The sequence below is a fragment of the Pelmatolapia mariae genome, linkage group LG15, assembly GCF_036321145.2.
Source record: "Pelmatolapia mariae isolate MD_Pm_ZW linkage group LG15, Pm_UMD_F_2, whole genome shotgun sequence".
In the NCBI taxonomy this organism is placed as follows: Eukaryota; Metazoa; Chordata; class Actinopteri; order Cichliformes; family Cichlidae; genus Pelmatolapia; species Pelmatolapia mariae.
The window spans coordinates 33,108,700-33,135,940 of record NC_086240.1 but is presented as its reverse complement, the minus strand read 5'-3'; the positions used below and the strand labels follow the sequence as shown (position 1 = coordinate 33,135,940).

General features: G+C 42.6%; 1 protein-coding gene and 1 long non-coding RNA gene across 2 annotated transcripts in view; one reads left to right on the top strand and one right to left on the bottom strand.

Moving 5' to 3' along the window:
• Positions 1 to 1,956: 1,956 nt before the first annotated feature.
• On the bottom strand, positions 1,957 to 9,608 carry LOC134643519 (uncharacterized). Its single transcript, XR_010096377.1, has 3 exons — positions 9,388 to 9,608; positions 9,125 to 9,255; positions 1,957 to 2,344 (listed from the first exon to the last, which is right to left on the bottom strand). It is a non-coding gene; the product is annotated as an uncharacterized LOC134643519 (long non-coding RNA).
• Positions 9,609 to 22,382: 12,774 nt separating this feature from the next.
• The window catches only part of hsf2 (heat shock transcription factor 2), a 28,108-nt gene continuing 23,249 nt past the window's right edge, over positions 22,383 to 27,241 (top strand). The window contains exons 1-3 of the mRNA XM_063494973.1: positions 22,383 to 22,592; positions 22,985 to 23,093; positions 25,703 to 25,830. Coding sequence (XP_063351043.1) covers positions 22,500 to 22,592; positions 22,985 to 23,093; positions 25,703 to 25,830 — 330 coding nt within the window. The 5' untranslated portion in view covers positions 22,383 to 22,499. The remainder of the gene's footprint in view (positions 22,593 to 22,984; positions 23,094 to 25,702; positions 25,831 to 27,241) is intronic.

The window sequence follows — 27,241 nt, the reverse complement described above, 5'->3', positions numbered from 1 at the left end:
GAAGGTATTCCATATAAAATAATTGACAGGGAAGGGGATTTAGAGTATGTAGGAATTGAGGTATGGATAGGAGGGAAGGTAATTATGGTTATTAATTTTTACAATCCTTGTATAAAGCTTGAGTTAAGTAAGCTGGAGGAAATAGATATGAAAGGAAATATTTTATGGTGTGGAGATTTTACTACACATCATTCATTATGGGGGAGTGAGAAAACAGACTATAATGGCAAAGTGTCAGAGGAATTCCTGGATGACAAAAATCTTGTATGTTTGAATGATGGGAAGTCGACAATAATTGATGTTAATTCTGGCAAAGAATCTATAGTAAGTTTAAAATTTGTTTCTAGTTTTTTGGCTCCATTATGTGAGTGGCAAGTAAGAAATAAGTCATTTGGTAGTGATCATTATATTGTAGTCAGTAAAGTAAGGATGGGTCAAATACAGATTCCTGAAACATCAGGAGGAAAGTGGATGTTTTGGAAGAAGAATTGGGGACAAATTAATAGTTTATGTGAAAGGAAGCTCTTACGGGTTCAAGATCATTTGAGTGTTGCAGGAATGCATTAAGAGATTAGTCAAAGCATTTTAATAGCTGCTGAGGAGGCTATTCCAAAGACATCAGGAAAAGTTAGGGAGAGATCAGTTCTGTGGTGGAAGGATGAGTATAAGTTAGTAGTAAGAGAAAGAAATAGAGCATTTAAGTTGGTCAAAAGGTCTCATCATTTTTAACATTTAATTGAATACAAAAAAATACAGGAGTACAATAAGAAGTACAAAGAGAACATATTAGAGAGATTTCTATAATATAATTGGTCGTAATAGATAACTAGGGGAAGTTTGGGGGATGATCTGGAAAATGGGGGAGACAGAAGAGAATAGAGTTATCCAATACCTATAAGAATAATCAAGTAGCAGGGAAAAGTCAATTTATTAGCAAGTACTTTTGTTGAAATACATAGTGGGAGAAATTTATCAGATGAGGCTAAATGACAAAGGGAGAGAACTAAAAGAAGAAATCTTGAAGATTTAAGAAGGAAAGAGAATACTGAAGATATAATGAATTACTCCTTCTCTATTGGAGAAATGAAAAGAGCTCTGGGTAGAACCAGGAATAGTGCTCCAGGGAAAGATGAAGCATGTTATATTATGCTGAAACATTTAAGTGATGTAGCGTGGAATAAGTTGTTCGTGTTATTTAATAAGATATGGAAAGTAGCAATAATTATCCCAATTAAGAAACCTGGAAAAGACCATAGTAATCCTGGGAATTATAGACCCATTACTTTGACTTCCAATATGTGTAAATTGATGGAAAGTGTGGTGAATTAGTGGTTGGTATCATTTTTAGAGTCAAGAAATATAATGGCAGCAGGACAGTAGCTCTCGAGGATTGGAGTTGGAGACCGCTGATTTAAAGTATATGGCAAAGAATTTAGTCAGACAGTGTTGTGGCCTTTAAGGCCTACATAGACATGGAAATACATTAATGTAGACACATCACTATCAGATATTAAGAAAAGGAAATTTACAACAGATATCACATTTTTTTTAGGTTGGGAAAACATCTAACTGGTTTATGTAATTGGTGTAATGCTATAGAAACGATAGAACATATGCTACAACATACAATCATGGGTCAGACTATTGAGGTTTGTGATGAATCTCAAGGCTCGGGATAGACTGTCACAAGAGAATTTCAGCACTTTGACAAAGCATAAATATAAATTACATCTCAATAGTCAAGCAATCCAATCCAACTTTATTTATAAAGCACTTTAAAACAGCCAGCACAGGATCAAAGTACCACACAGTAAATAAGTTAAGAACAATGGATAAAACAAAACAGCAACAAATAAAAAATAAATAAAACACGTAATAGATAAATATTAAAACAGCCCCATATTAAAAACAACATAAAACCACATCCAATCAACTTAATGTGACCAAGTGGTCGGCGGGGTTAGATAAAAGGAAATAAAATGACAACGCCACCTAGGGGATTTTCACCCCTAGGAAATATATTTAAGAAAAATAGATAAAAGGAATAAAAAGAGGCCGCACAGATTCAAGGATGCACTCCGAGGCAGGTTGGCTCCAATATTAAAACAGTTTATTTATAATAAGAATAAATAAAATATTAGAAACCAAAATGTAGCGTCATTGTTGACAGTGTCTTAAAGCGAAAATAAAACAACCATGGAACTTGGACTTACCAGCAGCCGTGGACCCAAAAGAAAATCACACAAAACGAAAATCACTGCAGCCCACCCGGTGCTGTACAAAAGAAAGTGTGAAAACGACCCACCACCTGAGGTCCCAGGGCCACTGGCACGTCCTTCATCCACTGAAATAAAACACAGAAGTATGTTAACAGGATAAAAGGGACACTGAGCGTCTGGCTCGCTACAGATAATAAAAAAAACTAAAACACACTTTAATAACTTTAATAAAAGAAACCACACACACGCACACACACCACAATGGAAGGCTTATGCCCCACGGGTCCACTCGTACTGGTAATAGTCGTCCCAGACTCAATTGCCAGCTGGTCTGGCTCCCCACAGGCTAAGACCAGCAACGGAGGCAATTTAAAATTCCCGGCACGACACTCGGGCAAAGGATTGCTTCAGCCCGATCACAGAAGCGTGGGCACACGCCACAGTTCAGAAATAAAATAAAACCAGGCGAACCAGGAAATGGTAGGCCTACTTAATAAAACCAAATAAGACACGATAAAACAATTCAAAACCAGGCAAGACAAGACAGCAGGCTCCACTGAGGAGGAGCCCTCACAACAACGGCTAGGCAGGTGTCTTGATTCTTCACTTAAGGCTGTGTGAGTTGCCACGGAGGTGAAGGCAGCGATCACACCCTAAAACAGACAAATATAACCTTAGCCTCTTGTAGTGGTGAACATTAATAAAAATAGTTTGAACAGCTTACCCCAGAACCGGAGGCGTTATACTCTCACTGGCGGGGGAAATCACACAAGCACCTCTCTTCGCAACGCCGGAATAAAACAACCTGCCGCGCTACAACAGGCCGCAAAACTATTACTGTGCATTCCAATACTGAGAGGGAATCTGAGGTTAAGCGAGAGCATACCTGTGGCTGTCATATGATCTACTCTTGCCGATCAGTCCGTCGCAGAGTATCAGCATTTACTGCTGCTTTGCGCTGAATGCATGGGAGGAATAATCCAAAGAAGCACCGGCTTAGCTTTATACCTGGTGCCAGCCTGCAATCAATATGCAGGTGGGTTCCCAATTGACCTAGTTTTGCAGTAAGAGCGAGCGCAGGAGAGAGCGAGAGCAGTAGAGCGAGCGAGCGAGAGAGAGAAAAGAAAGGCGAGTAGCCCATCCGGCTACATCTACCCCCCCTTTTTGTATTGGCGCCCCGACAATAACTCAAGAAAGCTAACACCATGGCCTGAATACGGCAAGCTGCGCATTAGCGACTGGTGCAGATTCAACAGGACGTGGCAAGTGATGTACATTCGAGTGCTGACCAGCTGTTGAACGTGCTGTTCTCCGCAAGTGTGACCCACTCACCTCAGACTGTTCAACAGAGCCTGAGGAAGAACCTGGGGGAGCAGAGGTCGAGGGTGCTACAATCACACTGGGAGTAGACCTGAGCTCCACCGATGGAACTCTAGAGGCATCAGAAGATGACGCCACAGGTTGTGAAGGTACCTCAGGGACAAGGAGCCACAACTCATCATCACTCAGAGAGGTCCGCTCTGAGTCAGCAGGCACAGGCGGGGGTGGAGCCTGTGGACCAGGTGCAGGAGGCCCCGGGCTGACCTGTGCCTTCAACATGTCGCGATGGACATGTCGAACCTTCTCCAAATCTCCCACGGGGGCAATGGTATAAACAGCCCCATTCTCTTGGGGTGCCCTCAACACCTGATAGACCACAGAGCTCCATAGGTCCTGGATCTTGTGCCGACCCCGGGCGCTGTGATCTCGAAGATACACCAGCTGACCGACCTTTAAAGGAACAGGGTGGACTCTCTGGTCATGGCGCTCCTTGCGACGGTCAGCAGCCAACGACAACCGTGACCGAGCTCCCTCAAAAGCCACCATTAACCTGGCTTGATGCTCGGCCACCCAGTCCTGAACCTCTCCAGGCACTGGGTCCTGAACCCGGCCTAGAAGAAAATCAATAGGCAGCCTAGGATCCCTGCCAAACATCAGGAAAAAGGGCGACTCTCCAGTGCCCTGATGGGGCGTGCTATTATAGCAAAAGAGCACGTGTGGTAAGCATGCAGCCCAGTCGCGTTTCCGAGATGATGGCAGGGTCCGAAGGAGGTTATGGAGGGTTCGGTTAAACCGTTCACACTGCCCATTACCCGCTGGGTGGTAAGGGGTTGTACGGGACTTGGCTACCCGATACAACTCACATAGCTGTTGCATCACCAAACTCTCAAAGTTTCTACCCTGGTCAGAGTGGAGGCGGCTAGGAACGCCAAACTTGAAAAACCACTCTGTTAATAGGGCCTGGGCCACAGTAGAGGCCCGCTGGTCCCGGGTAGGGACTGCAACAGTGTATTTGCTAAAAACGTCAGTCATAACCAAGACGTTTTCAACTCCACTACGGGAAGGTTCCAACACGGTGAAGTCTATGGCCAGGATCTCATTTGGCCTAGACGCCAACAGGTGACCCATATAACTATGAGACCCCAACTCTGAGTCCTTTGCGACCTGACAGCGTTCACAACGCTGGACCCATTGCTTGATGTCAGACGACATCCCGGGCCAATAGCAACGCTGCCTGACCAGTTCGGTGGTACGCTCAATACCTTGGTGCCCATGGTCCTGGTGCAGCTGCCTCAAGGTCTCAGGCTTCAGAGCCTCTGGAAGAACAAGTTGGAGGGCTTCCTCACCTCCACCCGGACGCAAAATACGGCGATAAAGGATGCCATCCTTCTCCACCAGACGATCCCACTGAAGCAGCAGAACCATGACTGGTTTGGGGAGCTGACTCCTTTCCACCGAAGAGGGCGGGGACTGCCTCCTCCAGTATACCAAGAAATCCTTGAGGAGGGGATCAGCCTCCTGCAAAGCACGAATATCCCCTGGAGAATGAGACGGAAAGGCCCCAATCTCCGACTGAGTAACAGCGGGCAGCACTGCTGGACACGGAGCCTGCTGAAGCGAAGTGGGGATGGGAGTCCCAGGCAACACGCCCTCGGCCAGGCTGGAGCTCGTCTCATACTGTCGGGAGAGAGCATCAGCATTCCTATTACTGCGGCCTGAGCGATACTTAATCTCAAAGTCGAATGCCGCCAGCTGGGAGGCCCACCTCTGCTCGGTGGCACCCAGCTTAGCTGAAGAGAGGTAACTGAGTGGATTGTTATCAGTGTAAACCACACACTTGTGCCCCAGCAAGTACTCCCGGAACTTCTCGGCCATGGCCCACTTGAGCGCAAGAAACTCCAGCTTCATAGAGCTGTAATTGTCCATATTGCGCTCATGGGGCCGGAGACCTCGACTGGCATAAGCCACTGGCCGGACAACACCCTCTACTTCTTGGGAGAGGACTGCACCCAAGCCACTGTGACTGGCGTCAATCTCCAATATGAATGGACGTGTGAAATCAGCATACGCCAGCACAGGGGCAGACACAAGTTTGGCTTTCAGGGCCTCAAAACTCTCCTCACACTGAGGTGTCCAGATAGCACTCAAACTCTGTCCCGAGCCCTTCTTTGTCTTGGTGCCAGCCAATTTAGCCACCACTTGATGCAGGGGAGCCGCCAATGTGGCAAACCCCTCCACAAAGCGCCGATAATAGCTGGCGAAACCCAAAAAGGATCGCAACTCTGACACGGAACGAGGACACTGCCACTTGGCTACTGCGTCAACCTTGGCTGGATCTGTGGAGACACCCTCACAAGAGATTACATGGCCCAAGTAGTTAACCTTCTGCTGGAAAAAGGCACACTTTTCTAGCTTAGCCTTGAGCCCCTCTTGCTGCAGCCTTTTCATCACCATCTCTAGCCGTTGCAGATGCTGAGAAACGGACGAGGAAAACACAATGATGTCGTCCAGGTACAGCAGTAGCGACTGACACTGCTGATCCCCGAACATCCGCTGCATTAGGCGCTGAAAAGTACCAGGAGCATTGCACAGCCCGAATGGCATTCGATTCCATTCGAACAGGCCAAACGGCGTGCAAAAAGCGGTCTTAGGCTTATCCTGCTCAGAGACTGGCACCTGGTTGTACCCACTGGCCAGGTCGATGGTAGAAAACCAGCGTGCGCCAGCAAGGGCATCCAGACTTTCCTCAATGCGAGGTAGCGGGAAGGCGTCCTTCCTCGTTTTGCTATTCAGCAAACGATAGTCAACGCACAAACGGAGACTTCCATCCTTCTTGCGGACCAACACGATGGGGGAGGCATACGGACTGCTACTCTCCCTAATTACCTGGGCCTCCAATAGCTGATTGATATGGGCCCTGACGGCCTCATAATCAGAAGGAGGAATCCGCCTATACCTCTGCCGGACGGGTACGTCATCAAGCAGAGGTATATCGTGCGAGATAAGGTTCGTGCAGCCCAAGTCTCCCTCATGAGTGGAGAAAACAGAGCGGTACTTCTGCAAAAGTAACCGTACCTCATGTTGCTCTGACTCAGTGAGAGCAGACAGGTCAATCGCATCCACCATGTCTTGAGCAGGGCTGCTGGTTGTATGGGAGGAAACTGTAATGGGAAAAGAGTGTTCCTCGCTAACACCAGCAGGGAGGCTAACAACAGTAGCTTGGCTGATCACTCCTAAATGGGTCCGTGGGTGGAGGACAGCTTCAGCTGTTCCCACATTAGTGACTGGGATATAGGCAACACCCTTATCCACCTGGACCAAACACGGAGAGGCCAGCAACCCAACTGGCAGCCCGGACTCAGGAGGCTCGAAAAGCACAGACTGGCCTGACAACTGTTGTGAACAAGTGGTGGCCACCAGCTGCATGACACCACCAGGTATCCGCACGGCCCGCGGGCCCTGTACCTTGACGGTACCAGCACGGTCCTCTGGGGCTTGGGCTGCAGACTGGTGACACTGATGTAAGGCCTCCAAAACTGGTCTCGGTGCTTGTGACACAGAAGGAGAATTAAACAAGGAGCCACCGAAAGCCCCGAACAGCTCTTGATAACAGCGACGGATGACATTCATTCCTAAAATACCAGGAACAGAGGGCGTGGCACCAGGAGGGTCCTTCACTATGAGGATCCCACAAGAGGGCATTTCCTTGCCACACAGGAGTACACTGAGCTCCAAATAGCCAATGTAAGGAATGGCAAGCCCATTGGCAGCCCGAAGCTGTAACCAATGGCATGACTGAAGGCGTTCTTGTCCCCAAGGGGCAAAATGCGTCAAAAAGAAGCTCTCTGTAATGGTGGAAACCATGGAACCAGTATCCACCAAACAAGGGACAGTCACCCCACTAATCAGCACATCCATCTTTGGACACGATGAAATTAACCTGCCAATCCTATCTTTCTGTGAGCCAGTGAACTCCCCACCTGAACTGTGGCTCTGCAGCTCAGAGGGTTTTAGTTTCCCGACTGGGTAGCGGAAAGGTGATTGCCAACTGCCGTACGAGGAGGGCCTGAATCAGAACCTGCTCTGGTGCGGCGTGAAACCCGCTCCCCAGTGCACTCCCTAGCAAAGTGTCCTGGCTGCTGACACCGGCGACAAATCACCGAGCCAGCCCGTGAAGGCCGAACACCTCTTCGGGGGTTCTGTAAAGAAACCACTGTCTCAGTGAGCTGATTTAACTGCTCTTGCTGGCGCTTTAGGAGTTCCTTTAGCTCATGCCACTCAGACTCGGGCATACCAACAGGAGCAGACCTAGGGCTAGTGCGCACCCCACACTGGAAACCATACGCTGATGGGTGGGAATAGCCGCGGTCGCGAACACCGCCTGAAAACCCTTCTCTTTCCCATCTAATTGCTTCCCCACGCACCTCTAACAAGGTGGCAGTAGGCACACGGCGAACATATTGTTTAAGCTCTCTGCGGAGAGCACTGTCAGCAACATGTTCTACAAACTGGTCTCGGAGCAACACCTCTGCATTACGCATGCCATCAGGTGCACTTTGTTTCACTTGCTCCATCAAAGCCATTAGCGCTAAGGAAAACTCCTGCAAAGTCTCTCCCTCCCGCTGTCTCCTCGAAAAGAAAGCCTGCTGCAGAGTGACATAGGACTGCGCATTACCATACAGTTCCTTTAAAATAGTCAACACCCGAGCAGGATCCCCTCGCTCTGAATTAGGGCGAAATTTGATCTCCTCCCTTGCTTCTCCCTCTAAATGGTCAAAAATAAAGAAGGCTTGATCAGCAACAGACAGGTGCCGGGCACGCATGCACGCTTGAACCTCTTCAACCCATTCAGATATATTGATGCCTGTTCTGCCATTAAACATGGGACATTTACGGTCCCTAGGCACCACCACCAAACGCTCTGTGACAGCGGCCTGGCTACCAACATTTGGTATGCAACCAGCTGGTGCGAAGGAGGCCGACGCAGCACCACCACCAGACTCCAGCACAGCGCCTCTATCCCGGCGCAATTGCTCATTATCTGCTTTTAACTGTGCTACCAAGTCTCTAAGTTGCTGCAATTCTTCCTCCATAATAAATTTTAGACCAAAACAGGGAAAATTACATCAGCAAGGTGCTAAAATCCTATTACTCTTCCTCCTAAACCTGGATACTGCTGTCTTGTCTATAATCACACTTAAAAAGAAATAGAGCCTTCAAACAGGTAAACTATGCTCTCTACAAAAATAAAACAATTTACAAAACCAAACATCTACCTCAAATGTGCATCCTGTCGACCAACGCCAAGTATGTGACCAAGTGGTCGGCGGGGTTAGATAAAAGGAAATAAAATGACAACGCCACCTAGGGGATTTTCACCCCTAGGAAATATATTTAAGAAAAATAGATAAAAGGAATAAAAAGAGGCCGCACAGATTCAAGGATGCACTCCGAGGCAGGTTGGCTCCAATATTAAAACAGTTTATTTATAATAAGAATAAATAAAATATTAGAAACCAAAATGTAGCGTCATTGTTGACAGTGTCTTAAAGCGAAAATAAAACAACCATGGAACTTGGACTTACCAGCAGCCGTGGACCCAAAAGAAAATCACACAAAACGAAAATCACTGCAGCCCACCCGGTGCTGTACAAAAGAAAGTGTGAAAACGACCCACCACCTGAGGTCCCAGGGCCACTGGCACGTCCTTCATCCACTGAAATAAAACACAGAAGTATGTTAACAGGATAAAAGGGACACTGAGCGTCTGGCTCGCTACAGATAATAAAAAAAACTAAAACACACTTTAATAACTTTAATAAAAGAAACCACACACACGCACACACACCACAATGGAAGGCTTATGCCCCACGGGTCCACTCGTACTGGTAATAGTCGTCCCAGACTCAATTGCCAGCTGGTCTGGCTCCCCACAGGCTAAGACCAGCAACGGAGGCAATTTAAAATTCCCGGCACGACACTCGGGCAAAGGATTGCTTCAGCCCGATCACAGAAGCGTGGGCACACGCCACAGTTCAGAAATAAAATAAAACCAGGCGAACCAGGAAATGGTAGGCCTACTTAATAAAACCAAATAAGACACGATAAAACAATTCAAAACCAGGCAAGACAAGACAGCAGGCTCCACTGAGGAGGAGCCCTCACAACAACGGCTAGGCAGGTGTCTTGATTCTTCACTTAAGGCTGTGTGAGTTGCCACGGAGGTGAAGGCAGCGATCACACCCTAAAACAGACAAATATAACCTTAGCCTCTTGTAGTGGTGAACATTAATAAAAATAGTTTGAACAGCTTACCCCAGAACCGGAGGCGTTATACTCTCACTGGCGGGGGAAATCACACAAGCACCTCTCTTCGCAACGCCGGAATAAAACAACCTGCCGCGCTACAACAGGCCGCAAAACTATTACTGTGCATTCCAATACTGAGAGGGAATCTGAGGTTAAGCGAGAGCATACCTGTGGCTGTCATATGATCTACTCTTGCCGATCAGTCCGTCGCAGAGTATCAGCATTTACTGCTGCTTTGCGCTGAATGCATGGGAGGAATAATCCAAAGAAGCACCGGCTTAGCTTTATACCTGGTGCCAGCCTGCAATCAATATGCAGGTGGGTTCCCAATTGACCTAGTTTTGCAGTAAGAGCGAGCGCAGGAGAGAGCGAGAGCAGTAGAGCGAGCGAGCGAGAGAGAGAAAAGAAAGGCGAGTAGCCCATCCGGCTACATTAATAACAACTAAAATAAAAACCAACATCTCACAAGGTGTGTAAGACCAGGGTGACGAGATGGGTTTTCAGAAGTGATTTAAAAACCATGTGAGAAGAGGCCTGTCTAATCTCTAAAGGCAGACCGTTTCACACTTTGGGAGCTGCTACAGTGAAAGCACAGTCTCCTTTAAGTTTATACTCAGCCCTGGGTACATTCAGGAACAGCTGATCAGCTGACCTGAGAGAGCGGGTCGGTGTATAAGGCTGTAGCAGCTCAGAGAGATAAGATGGGGTTAGGCCATGGAGGGCATTAAAGTGCATTCCAGTAATCCAGCCAAGTGGTAACAAAGGCATGGATAACTGTCTTAAAGTGCTGCCATAAAAGAATTGGCTTTATTTGGCTTTATTTTAGCCAGCTGAGAAGCTTGACTTTACCATTGCCTTAATGTGACTGTCAAGCTTCAGTTCAGAGTCCACTGTGACCCCCAGGTTTGTGACAGGAGAAATGAGGAGTTGCGGTAAGATCTCAGTTTGGTTCGGGCCTGGTCCCAGTATGCACACTTATTGCCGGCTTGGCTAAAAGACTTTCTCCAAATCCTTGGACCTCCACCTTCGCATAGGGAGCACCACGGAGACCTCTCTCCAGACTGGATGCCTCCGCTATGCACGTTGGAGGCTTCACTGCCCGGTCCGCTGGAGATTTCGCAGCCCGGCCCGCCGCTTCCCTCCTCCCAGTGGAAGCAGCACGCCAGTGTTCGTGCCACAGTCTGATTATGGTGGTCTCACTGCAGGACAATCCTGTTGTCAATTCCTCGGATACCGAGTTCCACCTGCTACTTCATCATCCAAGACAGCCACCACAGTGAGTACAATGGAATCTGTTTCAAACACCCCACTTTCTATTGAGTCAGTTCCTTGTGCCAGCTGGGGGTTCAGGAAATCCCATTCAGCTGCCACCTGTCTTGCCTGGAGACTCAGGAGAACCCGTCCAGCTATCTTCCTCATCAGCTGGAGGCTCTGGAAAGCCTTTGCCTGTTCCCGCTGGGGGGCTTAGGAAAGTCTGCCTAGCCACCGTCATCCTTCCCGGCGGATTGAGTGGAGTCTATGCAGACCCCACCTGTCTCCACTAGGGGCTCTGGTGACTTCACCCACGGTTCCCACACCGCCACAAATCTCCACTAGGGGCTCGGGAAAGTCTGTCCAGCCACGCACAGCTCCCATGCCACCGTCTGAAGCTCAACCCCTTACTCACCCGCCTGCGGCTTCGATCCCACCGTCTGGCCTAGCCACATCTCCACCAGAGGTCAGCAGGCCCTCTGTTCCAGCTCCATCTCCGCCAAAAGCACATCATCTGGTCCTGCTCTGCCTCCACCAGAAGTCAGCATGCCGGCACATCCTGCTTGGCCTCCGGACCTGCTTTGCCTGCACCGCCGCCCCTTCCCATGCGTTCAACCTCCATAGTGATTCACCTGCATTGCTGCCGCTTCCCACATGGTTGGCCCCCTGAACTGCTCCGTCACTAATATTGGCATGCAAACTGGAGAAGCCAGGAATAACTATTGTGGCGGGGCGTGGTCAGTGGCACGGCTGCAGCGAGATGGACGCGCCTGAGCGGCATCAACGATCATGCTGCACTTGCATTAAAAGGGTGAACTAGGTCCTGTCTTAGTTGTTGTTGTTGGGGAAGTGTTCAGCTGGAAAGCTGCAGCTGTGTGTGTGTGTGTGTGTGTGTGTGTGTGTGTGTGTGTGTGTGTGTGTGTGTGTGTGTAACTTGACAGCAACCGAAAGTAATAAAAGAATGCTGAAAAGCATTGAAATGTGGTCACCTCCGCCATCTGTTTATTACACTATGGATCAAGGGCTGACATTAGGACCCAGATGACATAATTACTAGCAGGACTGGTCAGACTGAATTGACCATTTGACAAAGTGATTTCAGATGCTGAGATAAAAGTCCCTGAGTGGATGAATATCATAAGTGTTTGACGAAAAAAAAAAATTCCATGTTTCTTTCAATGTTTGGATACCATCATATCTAAATTATTTTCTAAATAATAAAGAGAATTATTATTAGCATGTTCATTAATAGAAATATAAGGCTTTGTTTATATGGTGATCTTTTTTTTCTATCAGATAACAGTCACTACCATTCCACAATATCTTAGCTGAAACATTCAGCAATATAAACTCCAGGTGGCAAATGCAAATACAGTGAAAATTAGTTTACAATTAATATATTAACAGGTTTATACATAGTAATATAGAAACTTTAGGATGTGAAGAAATGATCTGGAGATTACTTTTTAAAAAGCCAGTGTTTAGTAAGAAAACATTGCCTGTTGTGTGCATTTATACCATATTAGGATTCATATCTGTTATGATCATTATGTACCTTTGTTAAAAATAAAAGAAAAAAAAAAGACTTTGCAGTTGAGAGCCTGTAGTTGCTCTATTATTGTTTTTATATACTTTGTGTCATGACAGGCGTGACAGACTCGAGCGCAGACTGGAAATAGCTGTGAAACAGTTCTTTATTTAAACACCAAGTGCTCTATATACAAGTTGGGGGAAATGCCAGGATTCCAGGGATCCATGGGGGGTTCAGAAAAGCGGGATCTTTACACTTGCACTCATCTCCACATGTTCCACCGCCAGCTCGCTTGCTCCTCACAGAGAATCCCTCCTCACACACACACAACACGCCAAACTGCCAGCACTCACGCTCAGGGTTCAAGATGAAATCTATGTACAGAAACAAACAGTTGCAACCAAATAAAATATGAAGATACACAGAAGTTTTACAGAGCCGGGATTAACCTAACATGGGTTACTCAATAGTCCAGCGATGAGTAGATCAGAGCCACTGCCTTATGAAGTGGCCAGCCAACAGAGTGATGAACCACAGGTGAGTTAATTAGCTGCAGGTGTGTGGGCCGTAAGGCAGGAGCCGGTGATGAGCTCTGCACAGGCAGAGTGATGCAAGCGAGAGAGAGAAAGGCAAAATCAAAACAATAACATTTATGGCCACGCTGAGCCAACCAGGGAGGCACAGCGACCATGACGCTTTGATGATTTTGGCCCATTTGTTCTCTTAGAAAGAAGAAGAGCAAGCAATTAAGAGCAAGTTGTTCTTTATCTCTTTCATAATGCATAAGGGGTCACTGAATGGAAATCAAAATGAGGCCTTCTTCAGTTTCTGTAAGAAGTACAGTTAGGAGGTTATTTTTGGCTTTCTTTACTCGGTTGGAAACATGTGACAGGTTATTTATGGTTCTGACTCCCATGAACCTCAAACTGTTAAATTATTCTGCCTCCTTTTGGTCTCCTAAATTAAGAAAGTTGCCCTATTCCATTACTGTTCTTCTACATCTTTATCTTCAGGGCAGCTATCAAGTCATGAAGTCCAGTATCCAAAAAAGAAAAAGAAACAAATAAAATTGGATTTTTTATTGCTGTGGCTTGGCCATATTAATTTTCTAATAGCAAAAACAACAGTGCCATCATGAGGTCAGAGAAAAAGCAGCCTTTCAACACTCAAAGGTTGCTAGCAGCATGTTTCCTTTTTGCCTAATTACCACTGTATATCTATAGCGCTGTCTTCCCCTCAATCTTTATTCAGTGTCTTTAACGCTTTTGACCATGGCATTTTATGTCAGAGGCTATTGGAAATAGGCCTGTCAAATCAAGCAGCTGGCTGGTTTTCTAATGACCTTTCAGACCGCAAACAGTTCATAACATTGAAAAGAAAAAACTGGAAGAGAGACCAATGGTTCCTTTTTCCAAAACAGATTGTGTATTTCTTTCACTGCAAGGGAAAGGGTTGCTGCTACCACCTTCTTACCTCTCCTGGATTACGGTGATATAATTTATATGAATGCCTCTGCCCATCTCCCTATCTGTTAGAATCTGTTTATTACAAGGTATTAAGAGTTACCTTAACTGGCTTTAAACCATTAACACACCATTGTACTCTATATTCTCTGGTTGACTGGTCCTCATTGGCCTTACATAGACAGTTAATTGGTATCATTTTTATCTTCAAATCGCTTTCTGGTTTACTCCCCTTTTATTTATCAGAATACATGTTAAGCAAACAATTTAGTCATAGTCTGTGGTCTTAGGACATCATTACATTTACTATTTCATTATTCATACAGAGCTCGCAAAGAAGGCGTTCTTATCTGCCCCATCTTCATGAAATGCATTACAGAAGGGCTTGTGGATGTTGATCCTGCTGCCTCTGGAGGCATGCCTGCCAGTATGGCTCTTTGGTCAAGCCAGGGGTGCCCAATCCCAGTCCCCGAGAGCTACCGTCCTGCAGCTTTTAGACGCATCCTTCTTCCAACACACTTGAATCAAATGAATGGCTTGTTATCAGGCCTTTGCCAAACTTGATGGCATGCTGAAGAGGTAATCAAACCATTTGATTCAGCTGTGTTGGAGTAGGGATGCATCTAAAAGCTGCAGGATAGTAGATCTCGAGGACTGGGATTGGGCACCCTTGGGTCAAGCCCTCCCCCTCAGTCACATCCATTATCAGCAGCTCTAAATCCTCTAAACACCCGCAAATTTAGTGGCCTGGAAAAGATGGCCCTGAGGATCTGTTAATTTTTAAGACTAGAGTAAACTGTAAGAACCCTCTGAATAATACACAGATTTTTTACTATTTCACCTTGGGTTATACAGGAGAATGTTCATAATTTAAACTTTTAGGAGATTTTATTTGAGCAACTGAAACAAGAGCAAAGCAAAAGCCAGCTCAAATAATAATAATCACATAATCAAATCACTTCAATTGTACTTATCTAATTAACCTACTCTGAGATAATACTATTTTCCAATGCTAATCTTCAAAGAAGAGAGGTTGAGGAGAGAATGGGCACATCCAGGCCTGAAGGTGCACTTATCTCTGTTCTGTGTAGATATAGTCAAACAGGAAAGCGGCATCCCTTGGATATTCAGTTCTCCAGGAATGCAGTTGCAATCCCAATCCTCTCAAAGTTATAATCCACAGGATAACAATTGAAATCCTTGAAAGTTGTAATCCAGCAGGAACACATGTTTGTTTTTTGTATTTTATTAAATTGTAAGTCCACAATTCGGCAGCACTTGGTCCCTCTGACATCTGTGCTGAAATTTCTAACGGTGAACTCTTTGATCCAATCTTCTGCTCTGGAAGACCTCACAGGAGACGAAGGGAAGAACACTGAATGCTGCTAGGAACCCTCTTTTATAATCATATATGCTCTGTTTCTCCTTTTTACATATATTTCTTTTTTATGTTGTACTTTAACATGATCTATCATTACATATGAATATTCAGTCACATTTGAATATACTTTTCTTCATGTCTCATTCATCTTAAGCTATTTTACTTCAATAGGATTTATCATTAGCTCAATTTTTATGTGAGTATCATGACTGTGTATGATTCCAACATGTGTTTTTAACTGAATTACACAGAAATACTTTTTCTCACTTTTTCTCTTCATAACTCTGTGTTTGTCAGTCATGGTATACTTTTTCAAATTCTCAAATTATTCATGTTAAAGTCAGAAATTCTTTTGCGATTAATGTCTCCTCAATGTCTCAGACCCCCTCCCATCCTTTTCACACACAGCCTCCGAGGTCATATTTAGCACAAACAAGCCACTCCATACAGAATCTCAGTGAGAAGCCTTTTGAATCATCAAAAAAATCCAGACATTGTCATTATTTCATTATTTCATTACTCAAAACTGCATTTCTCACTCATCATATTAAGTAGACTTCTAATTTGATTACAATTACAGATAAGTTAGGAAACGCCTATAAGGAATAACTGCTTAATGTAATGAGAGATAAGCTAGAAGGTAAGCTGGGAGAACTTGTCAGTGATCATGGGTAAAATAACACCTGGTTTCTCTATACATGAGACGTTTTGAAGCTGTCATCACTAACAAATACATTTCAATAAGCATGTTTAATACTTGTTTACCTGTTTCATTTCTCATTATTACACATAATTTATGGACATCTATGGTTTTATTTCTTTGCAAGTGTGGATTGGATGGGTTGTTACAAATATATGGTAAGTATTCCATGTCAATAGCATCTCAGAAAGCTGTTAAAAAAAACTAACTAACCGTAGAAATACTAAGTAAAAGATAAAGGGAAAAAGGAGGAAAGGTTAAAGTAAGGAGAAAAAGCAGGAGAAACTGAAACAGGCAGTATGTTGGTTGACACATGCACACTTAAGTATTTATATTGATTTGGTGACATGTTCAATATTTATTTTACCCACTCTATCTGTATATATAGATGTAGACAGAGAGAGATATAGCATTAGGAATAACTGCAGTGTGAAGTGAAACTCCCTTCTATGGATCACCTGGGTGGTTCTAATACATTCTGATTCCTGCCCTGCCATAATCTCCCCTGTGTCTGAGTTAAAGAATGTACTAATTACTGCCATTTTACAGGAGCGGGTGACATCTTTTGATGTAACATTACCCTCCAATCCAATTAGCCCAACACTTGTCAACTTTACTCAACACTGATGAGCAGTTTATGCTAACCTGGAAGTTAGTCCCAGGCAGCAACTGGTTCTTTCAAATTCACATTGGCCTACCTCTACTGATTAACTGCACCAATCAAACCCTACCTAGTTTTGTATTTATATTCAGTGTGTGTTACTCTGTATGGTTTATCAGACACTAGGGATTACATGTCATACAGATTAAATGACGCAATAAATGCACTATATTTATATTTAGTTCTATAGTTAGCATGTTGTTCTTTCTCTAAGTCTAATAAAGATCAGAGGAATGGAACATATATAAATTCAAATTTAAAAATATAATATATACAGAGCCTCTGACCAACAGATTGTAAGCACAAAAAAATGAAAGCAAGGAATTACATATTTACTTATAGCAGAGGGACTCTATAAAACACTAAAAAAATCTGTACATTAAATACAGCAATTCTGGCTGTTGTGTTCAGTCTTGTTTTTAAATGAACAAATTATTCCATCTAGTGGCCAAGTGATCGCATACATTTTTTAAATGTTTTGATATCAGTAAAAATCCTTCCTGTCTCCATAGCACATTACTTTATTTGTTAGATTTCACTTGTAATGTTCCCATTCGGGGTGGCTGTAGCTCAGGTGGTAAAGCAGGTCTACTGATCGTAAGGTTGGTGGTTCAATCCCCGTCTGCCACGGGGAGTATCCTTGGGCAAGATATTAACCCCAAGTATGAATGTGTGCTTAGACAGAAAGCACTTAAAAGCGTAGAAGAAAGTACTTGTGGCAACATGTGGCATGTTGGGAGTTTTTTTGGTTCTTTTTTACTTTCTTCATTTGTATAATTTTCTGAACTGTTTTGTTCTTTGATATTATATGTATTTTACTGAACTAGGTCATTTTGTGTGTTTTCCCTGTTGTAACAGTGGGGATGGAAAGCTCGAAAGAAACACCGTGTCAAGCTGTTGAAGGGCAGATGTTTTCGAAAAACTGCTCCAAAGCGTTGTTCAAAACACCCAGATCAAGTGACCACGACTAAAGGAGGTTTTAGTGCGCTTCATACCAGTTTCAACAGATGGCGCACCTGCTGCTTCTACGCAGTGCCAGGTGCAGGGATTACATTTTTTTATGAGCCAGAGTCATTTGTAATTACTGAATTAATGTTTGTTGGCACTAACGTTTGGATTTCTCACATGCACATGTGTAAAATAAAACAATACCCCATCTTTCATTATCTGACCAATACTGGCCATCCACTGGAATGAAGAGTGTAATTAAATAAATATGACATATTTATATACCTATCTTATTCAATGATTACTGTCACATAGACAAGAGAAATTGAGAAAAAGGAGACTGGTGGGTGAGCTACATTAACTCACATCAGCAGAGAGAGATTGGCACGCTGTGGTGTAAACTCATTAAAATATCTTAATGAAAATGCCCCTGTGTTCAAGGAGAAAATAAAACAGGAGGAGTTTCCAGCTCTGACTCCGTCTCTTTTCTGCCTTCAACAGAAAATGTTATTTGCAGCATTAAGTGACTTCATCCTCACTATAGTCTGTTGCTTAGTTTTTCTTTTCCCTTTTTTATTCCCACTGACGTTTCTGGTGCAAATATCTCATAAACAACAAGAGGCTGCAGGTTCACTATAACCAAAACTGCAGATTCAAACAACATGCCAGTGTTACAAGATAGTAACAGTAGTTTCCGAGCTTTGGAGACAAAGTATTGTTTTATCTTGTCTTTCTGTTCAGTTATTTTGTAGAAATGCAAACCAAAAAAAGTTATCTCGTTTGTTCTCCACACATACTGTTTCCCTTCTGTCATAATCACAAGGAGAACTGACAGTAAATACACAGACAGGTAAGACAAGTGAAATATGTGACCGTGAATTAAGCATCCTGAAGTAACTGGCTCTATATGAAACCAAGCAATGATGGATTACTAGGGGAATTTCACAAAACATTCATCACAGAGTTGGCTTCTTTTCTGCTTGCTGTATTCCAAGAACTAATTGGTGAAAGTTAACTTCCAGTATAAACAAGGAGTGATCACACTTACTCCATATATACCAAAGAAATATACCGTACCTGGATAACTGAAGGCCAGTTATTTTACAAAATAAATGATGGAAAAAATATTATATCAGAGGCTTTTTCAATTGCTGCTGTATCCACAGTGTTTGTTCTACACCCATCATTTTACACTCAAAACGTAGCCATTGTTGCCCTCTTTCCAACGATGCATCTCTTAAAGTTAAGAGATGTAAACTTTTTGAACTGTGTGGATCCAAGTGAAGGGAGTACCTTCTAACCGACCCATAGAAATACATTGGATTTTCAGTCAGGAGTTTGGCTCAACAGCATGAAAGACCCCACTTTTTAAAGTGATGACCCCATTTTTTGACACCAGGAATATAAAAAAAAACATACTATTGTTTAAAACAAGTCCTCTGGATCCTGATGGTTCAAAAATCATCTTAATAGGAGTTACCGTCTCGGAATTAGAAGCACTTTTTCAACAGGTGTACCGAGGCAGATTTGACAGGCATTTGCCACAGAGTAGGCCACAACTAGACACAGCATTCTGATTGGCCAGTTAAATTCACGCTCATTTTTTATTGTGGATTTGTCTTCAGCAGATAATTAGTTCAAATCTGGGCAGTTTGAGACAGTTGATGACTTTTAGAATAATCTTTTCTGACTCGACGGTCTCTGTTATTAGTCTGTATAGTTTATCCCCCACTAACACTCAGTGTGAAAATAAAACCCACAAAACTGTTAAAATCAAAAAATTATTTTACCTGCAAAAACACGCAGATACACACACACAAACACAAATGCATACACACACAGATACACACTCAGCAGGTTAGTCAGTGTCAGTTGATGTCTTTCCAAAGATTTGGTAGAGCTCTTTTCTGACAGAGAATCTGGACTCTGCAGGAACTTATGTCAGGCTACTGTTTGTGGACTTCCACTTTCAGGTGGATCACTGACTTCCTGTTTGAGAGGAAGCAACAAAAGCTGATGACGCCTCACATGAACTGTTTGTCACACTGTCCTCTGGCAAGAGGCTGCTGTCCACCACTTCAGCCTTATTTTACTGACTTCCTGTTTGAGAGGAAGTCACTGATCTACACATAGCAGATTATAGTAGACAAGCAAATATTCTGGTTTTACTTTTGTAACATTAAGATTCCTGAGTTTAGACATTTAAAATTCCACTCTTCTAGTGATTAAAAGAATATTCATTCAGATGTTTTCCAACTCTAATTATTCTTTTGTCATTAGTCAGCTTTTTCTACTGAACATTTTAAAGATGTTCAGCTACTTTCCAACTTCTATGTGAACTTCAGCTTTCTACAGTTCTGCACTTTGGCTTTGAGGTGAAAGATTCAGTGTGTTTCAGCTCATTCAACATTTTTGTCATGTGCGGCTGTGTAGCAGCCAGGATGAGGACCCAAACGCAGGACTCAAACAAAAGGTTGAACTCAACACAGCAGCTTTATTTGCTGGAAAAACACTCAGATATTGAATACAAAACCTAACTGGGAACTAGAAATGCGAAACTCAAAATTAGGAAACAAACCAGGCGCACAAAGGAGACACACAGCAATGAAGGTGTACGACACAACAAAGTGCAGAGGAAAACACAGGGCTTAAATACACAAGGGAGTAATGAGGAAATGGGAAACAGGAGGGAAACACAGCTGGGACTAATCTGACATAATGAGACAAGGTGGAGGCAAAATCTGAAAACACTGAATACAACACTATCAAAGTAGAACAGGAAACACAAGACAGGCACGGAGACGCAGAATTGACAAGGAAACCACGAGAAGCACAGACATGAAAACATAACTTGATTAAGACGTGACACATGGCGCACAAGAAAGGCACAATGACACAACCTAAGATCTAAAAATCATTAAAGAAAACCAGAAACTAACTAAACTGAAGAATATTAATAATCAAAAACACAAACATTTGACATGTTTTTTTCACCACAGATTCAGCAGTTATTCGATTTCAGTTCAAGCAATTCATCTATCAGCGTTCACGTTGCATTTTCTTCAGGAAATGCATTCTTTAGTAAAAATTCAAGCAAAAATTCAAGGTGCATTTATTTCTATTTCATATCACTTTATATCTTCATCTCAAAGATAAATGCATCCATACACAATATGTTTGGATGTATTGCATGTAAAAGAGACAAATGTTGTTATTTTAATATATTGGCTCCACTACATTTGTCTGAAAGTAAGAAGACAAGGTGTGCTCGATTGCATGTTTCTGATAAATGAAGACTAGGCAGAGCAGAATTTATTTTAACTTACTTCATTCATCCACATACATGACCAAACATAAAGAAAGTGCAAAACATGAAAATAAACATATACAACCCTTAAAACACTTCTCAACTTAATTTCTTGGTTAGAAAACCAAGCCTTCTATATTATATCAATTTATTTATAAATTATTGATTCCTATTTGTATAGATAATGTTTTTTTTTTTCATGAGTACCATCACCAGTGGAGGACAGGAAAGGAAAAAAATACAAACAAACAAGAAAGTACAAACAAAGAACTATAAGAGGCATCTGCTATTCTTATATAGTTTTATCACTGGTGACCATTCATCTGTAAATCTGTCTGTTTTTAACTGTATTCTTGCAGTAATTATGTTCCAACAAAGACAGCCTTGAGCCAGTTTTTACACTCCTTTACACTGGGAGAAAAAAAACAGGAACCAACCGGGCAAAGATGAGACAGGCACATAACGTTCTTATAAAATATGATGTAATGCTGTAGATCAATCAAGTATATAACTTCCATCCATCCATTCTCTTCCACTTATCCATTTCAGGGTCACAACTGGAGCCTATCCCAGCTGCCATAAGGTCAGAGGTGGGGTACACCCTGGACAGGTCGCCGTATAAACATCTATTCCAATAATATGCAATAACCACAGTAGTACTATTAATCAAAATACACCATGTTTCATGACACTTATTCATTTATTCTCAGGTACATTCTGGTACTGATACCAGAATGTACTTTGATTTTCTTTTTTTTTCTTTTTTTTTGTGAATGAATGATTAACTTTTCATTGCTCTTTAAGGAAATCTCCTCTCAGCACAGTAGTGACACACACACACTACAACTGTCTGTAAATTGTGCTACGTTTGTATAGTGCATGGTTCTTTGTTATTTTATCTGCACGATATAAGTGCAACAGTTATTTGATCTTTTTCACCACTACCTGCATTCCAAATATTGCAGGTGTGTGGTGGTTGTGAAACATGTATGCCAGCGATCCATCCTGGCCACCCCACTGAGAATTTCCTGGCTCCGCCGCTGGATTGCACGTGAGCACGGGGTGGGTGATCCCCGCACCCTCCACGTCCTATCGGAAACGTGTACATGGACGGACACGGGACCAATCGAGATTTCCGAGTTCAGTCTGGAACCCCCCCTAAAAAGTAAACGAGGGCATTGACAGAGGCCGATGTGCAAAGCCTCTCTTTTGTTTGCATGAAACTCCACGTGAGAAGGCTTACGTAAAATCGTTTTTGACCAATCAGCTCCTGCTTACTAGAACCGGAAGTTGTATGCCATTGGCATTTTCCTTAAAGCAAGACTTGACCAGCGTTTTTATAGGCTACAAAACAAACCGTATATTACCGTTTTTAAATTTCGAAGTGTACCTGTCGTTAAATTGGCAAGATGAAACACAACTCGAATGTCCCAGCTTTCCTCACTAAATTGTGGACGTTGGTCGAGGACACAGACACCAATGAATTTATTTGCTGGAGTCAGGTAAAGTTAAAGCTGCATACAGCTAGCATGCTAGTTTTAAATTCCAAAGCAAACAAAACATTTAGCTAGCGAGAATAACCTTAATTTAAAAATCGGTAATCAAAATTAACAACAGGATGTGATCATCCTTGATTTTCATAACATGTATTCGACAAATTGCATTGTGCAAAGCTAAAAACAAACTATTAGCTAGCCAGTAATTTTTCTTTGCTGCGTGTCTGCTGCTTAGCTAGCCTACGCATACAGAACCAGTCCCTGCATGCGAGGATCAGTTTCAAATTTTGGCCTCTACAGGCCGATAATTGTGTTTGTGTGTAATTACGTACACGCTAAAATAGTTCCAGTTGTCCTTGAAGGTGCGTTCTCACTGTCGTAGTGTTGATTTTTTCCAGGAGGGCAACAGCTTTCTAGTTTTGGACGAGCAGCGCTTCGCCAAAGAGATCCTCCCCAAGTTTTTCAAGCACAATAACATGGCCAGTTTCATCAGGCAGCTCAACATGTGTAAGAATGCTTTCGTTACCTAATCTTAGTCCCGTAGCTGTCAAAGCAAACGCATTCTGCTTCTGAAAAGTGTCCTTTTTTCTGCTGAATAAGTTTGTTTGAAGTTGGCTTTTTGTGTATTAGACAGCAGCTACGCAGGTGCTTGGTAAGTACCGTAGTAACACACATGTCAGTTCACTTCATTCATTTCTGTGCAAAGATCACAATCAGGTTATTGTTTAAAAACCCATCCACTGGACCACCTAGCAAAAATGCATGGACAATATCAAGACCATCATTGATTACAACTAATTTGTAGGTTACTTTCACAGTTGTTTGTTATATGCCTTTGTTTTTTTCACATTTTAAGTTATTATAGTCAGATTTAGAGGTGGGAACCATGGAGTAGGCTGCGATACATCAATTCATGTCCTGTGGCATTTATCAGAGTCACATGCCATGGTCGTAATAAAGCTGTTAGCTTCACTACAAGTGTAGAGTGAGCTTCAGTCTTTCAGATACTCCATGCACCTTGTTGGTGAAGTTGTCCCTGAAACTCATGTTGTTCTGTGACATATCACAATAGCTTTATGACGCCATTCCGTTTGTCCTCCTTTTTTGTAGGTACCCCCTTATAAAGGTTAATGAAGTGTTAAGTGAAACTGATAGGGTAGTGTGTTTAGAGCAGTTGCATTTAAAAAAACAAAACAAAACATATTTTGCTTTATCTTATCCATGATCCTATTGCAAAAGCAATCAGTATGATGTATTATTTCACTCATAGTCTCATTTCCTTATCACTTGGGATAATTTTAGAGACTGCTGGATAGTATAGTAACCACATGGCATACTGCAAGTATTACCTGCTTCTTAGGAGACAGTCTATTCAGTGCCGTGCTCGGTCACTGGCTAGGCAGTGTTCTGTAGTTAACAAAAAGAATGTGCTTTATGTACTTCTAGAATATTTACACTATAATTAATAATATAAGAGACACATGGTTCAGCAGTCTTTCCTGGATAAATATGGGCAAATATATATTTTTCCTTAAGATTTTCAATATTATAATAAAGTAATATTAAACTATCCTGGGATGTTTGCATTGTGTTTATAGAAGTTAACATTGGACATAAACCATAAAATAACATTCAAGCAACTGGTGGGTGAAAGTAGAAAGAATTTAAGATAAGTGAGGGGAAATGTAACTCTGTTTACGCTCAGTTGGAAAATTGGACAGTGATTGAATAACCATAAAAATCCCTAATCCTTTGAGGTGAGCATCAGACTGTGACACCTCGTTCACCTTGCGGTAGTCTACACTGAACCGTATAGACCCATCTTTCTTCCCTAGAAGAACTACGGGGCTACAGCAGGCACTATGTGACAGTTCTGTGACTCCCATTTTCAGCATTTCTACCAATTCTTTCTGAACAGTTTTGTCTTTTATGTTCAGGTAACCTGTAGGGCAGTGAACGCACTGTTAGGGCAGGGCATGTGTCTAAATGCCATTGTATTCAGGGTTAGGCCATAGTACCTGGTACCAGGTACTAAAATGGTACCTCCAAAGTGATCTGAGAAGGTAATGAAATCTGGTGTAAAAAGACTCCATGCCACCCATTGGCTAGTCAGTGGCGTCACTCGATGAGTCATGAGAGAGTCTTGTTCCCAAAAATCAAAGCTGCCATTTTTTGAAACCCAGCAACAAGGAAAATGGCTAGAAAAAACAATGCTGTGGTCGTCGAATCTGATGAAAAGCCACATAGCGAGCAGCAGGTAACTCGTCGCCTCGACGTCCACCTTTGTTGTAGCGTTTCTGTCGCATACTAATAACGTCAAGGGACGATTGGGTGTTGCCGTAATGACAACCAGCCATTGGGTTGTAATGTGCCATATGGAAAATAATTTCCCAGCTGCTTTTCAGTACCAACAACTGGTTGTGTTCTTCTGCGTGCGCATGTCACGTCTCACTCGATATAATCTGTCCCTAGTCATTACAAAATGTGAAGTTGTCAGCGTTCCATCAGGGCGCACCGTTTGACCATCAGTTTTCATCACGTGGTCAAAGGCTGAGTGTATCATCCATGGAGTGAATTATTGGAACTGGGCGGGTCTCCTGTGGGTCTCAGTGGTGGCTCTTCCCCTGAGCGAGTGTCCTCGGGTCACTTGTCCAGTTTTTTCAAATTTAGTTATTTTGTTATTCTTACAAGAAATGCTGCACCCGATCCTGCCAACTTTTCAGCTCATAGCTCTTTGAGAATCACCTTCATATTGCAAAAATATTGACAATATTTCAAACTGTTAACTTTTAATAAATTCAACAAAATTTTGTTTTATTTCTATCGTCCCAAATCACAGCAGCACTTGCTTTTGTTTTTATACTGTAAGGTAAATACCTTAGAATAATAGGGTAATTAGTGGAGCTCCCGCCAGGCATCGAGTCAGTCACGTGACTACAAACTATGGACTTAGAAGGGGCAAAAATCACATAAAACACTGAAATCTATGATATAATTTTAAGTTTTTGGTTTTTGATCGTATGACTGTACAAGTGTCAGTATACTGTATATATACTTGAAATCCAGGGTCAATTGATTGTTTGTTTGTTTTCCCTGTTCTTTGTGTCTGTGTAAAGATGGATTCCGTAAGGTGATGCACATTGATACAGGCATTGTGAAACAGGAGAGAGACGGTCCAGTGGAATTTCAGCACCCCTACTTCAGACAAGGACAGGATGATCTGTTGGAGAACATCAAGAGGAAGGTGGCGTCTTCCACCATTGTGTCATGTAAAAATTTAGCTAAAGTTACCCCCATGATTCAGACAGCTGCCAGTATCTAAGAGTCCCAAACCTTGATGACTTAAAAAATTGATTGTTGTTTGTCAAAAACATCCTCCTGCTCCTTGATAACCTCCTGACCTTCACTGTCATATTTTTCAGATGTATACAATTTCATTAGGAGTCTAAATGTAGGATGCAAATGACAGCTTCCATTGTCTTCTAGTTAGGCTTAGAGAAGATACTTTCAAGTTTGTCAGGGAATTTGTTTTAGTCCATTTGAAATTGTGTGCTTCTTGCTGATAAACTGAGGCTGCTGAACTAAAGTTCCATGATATGAGAGTTCTGACATTTTACCACTAACTGTAAAACAGTTAAGAGTAACATAAGAGGGTATAATCCTTAGTAGCATAAGGAACAAATGTTTTTACCCTTCAGCTGTGAAAAGCTCATGTGGTATTGTCACCCTGCGGGGCGGGTTGGCAACATGGACACGCCAATTTGTGAATGCGATAACTCAAGAAGAAAGTCACCTAGGGTTTTGAAATTGATGCCATAGATGCATCTACTAAAAATCATGGAGTTAAAATCTTAGTGACCTCGACCTTAAGGTCAAGGTCAGAATTCAAGTTTTCTGAAAATCTGGTGATTGCTAACAAGGCGATGTAAGATTTTGAAATTGATACCATAGGTGCATCTACTAGGAGGCTGAGGAGTACCGCTGGCCAGCACCCATGTTTTGTTTTTTTTTTTCTTATCTCTGGGGGATTTCCAGAAAATGCTAATGCAATGTGCAGCCAGACTCTGATTGTACAATCAAGCTCAAAACTTTGAAATGGATAAAATACTGCTACTACCTTTTACTAATGCAAAGGTAGAGGATTACTCTGGACAATAATAGAGCTATATACTGGAGCATTCAGGTCCTGTCTAAACAATGCAAGTTAAGTTTACATGCCTTTTTAATCTCAATTCTTATTTTTGTGTTAGTGAGTTTTCGTTTGTGGTGGTTAAAACTGCTTAAGCGATTTTTCCCAAAAAGAAACTCTGCATAAAGTCTGAAACCCATAGAGGTTACAAAAAACTGGTATATTTTCTCTCTTGTCATTCTCTGCTAGGCTTTCATTGCGGCAACTTCAGCTACTGTTTGTGGGTCTTTTTACCTTCAGTTTTGTTTTTATTAAGCATATTGGTCAGACATGTGACTGACTTGGCCAATTAAAACTCTATTTCTTCTCCTTGGAACCTCTTGGATCGCTTTAGTTGAGTGTTTCTGCATTCATTTAAATCTGTATTTAAAAGCTTTTCCAGCATATGACTGAATTAGAGCAGAAAGTATAGGTCTTTATGTTTCATATCCTACTATATGTTGGCTATATAATCATCACTAAAGAG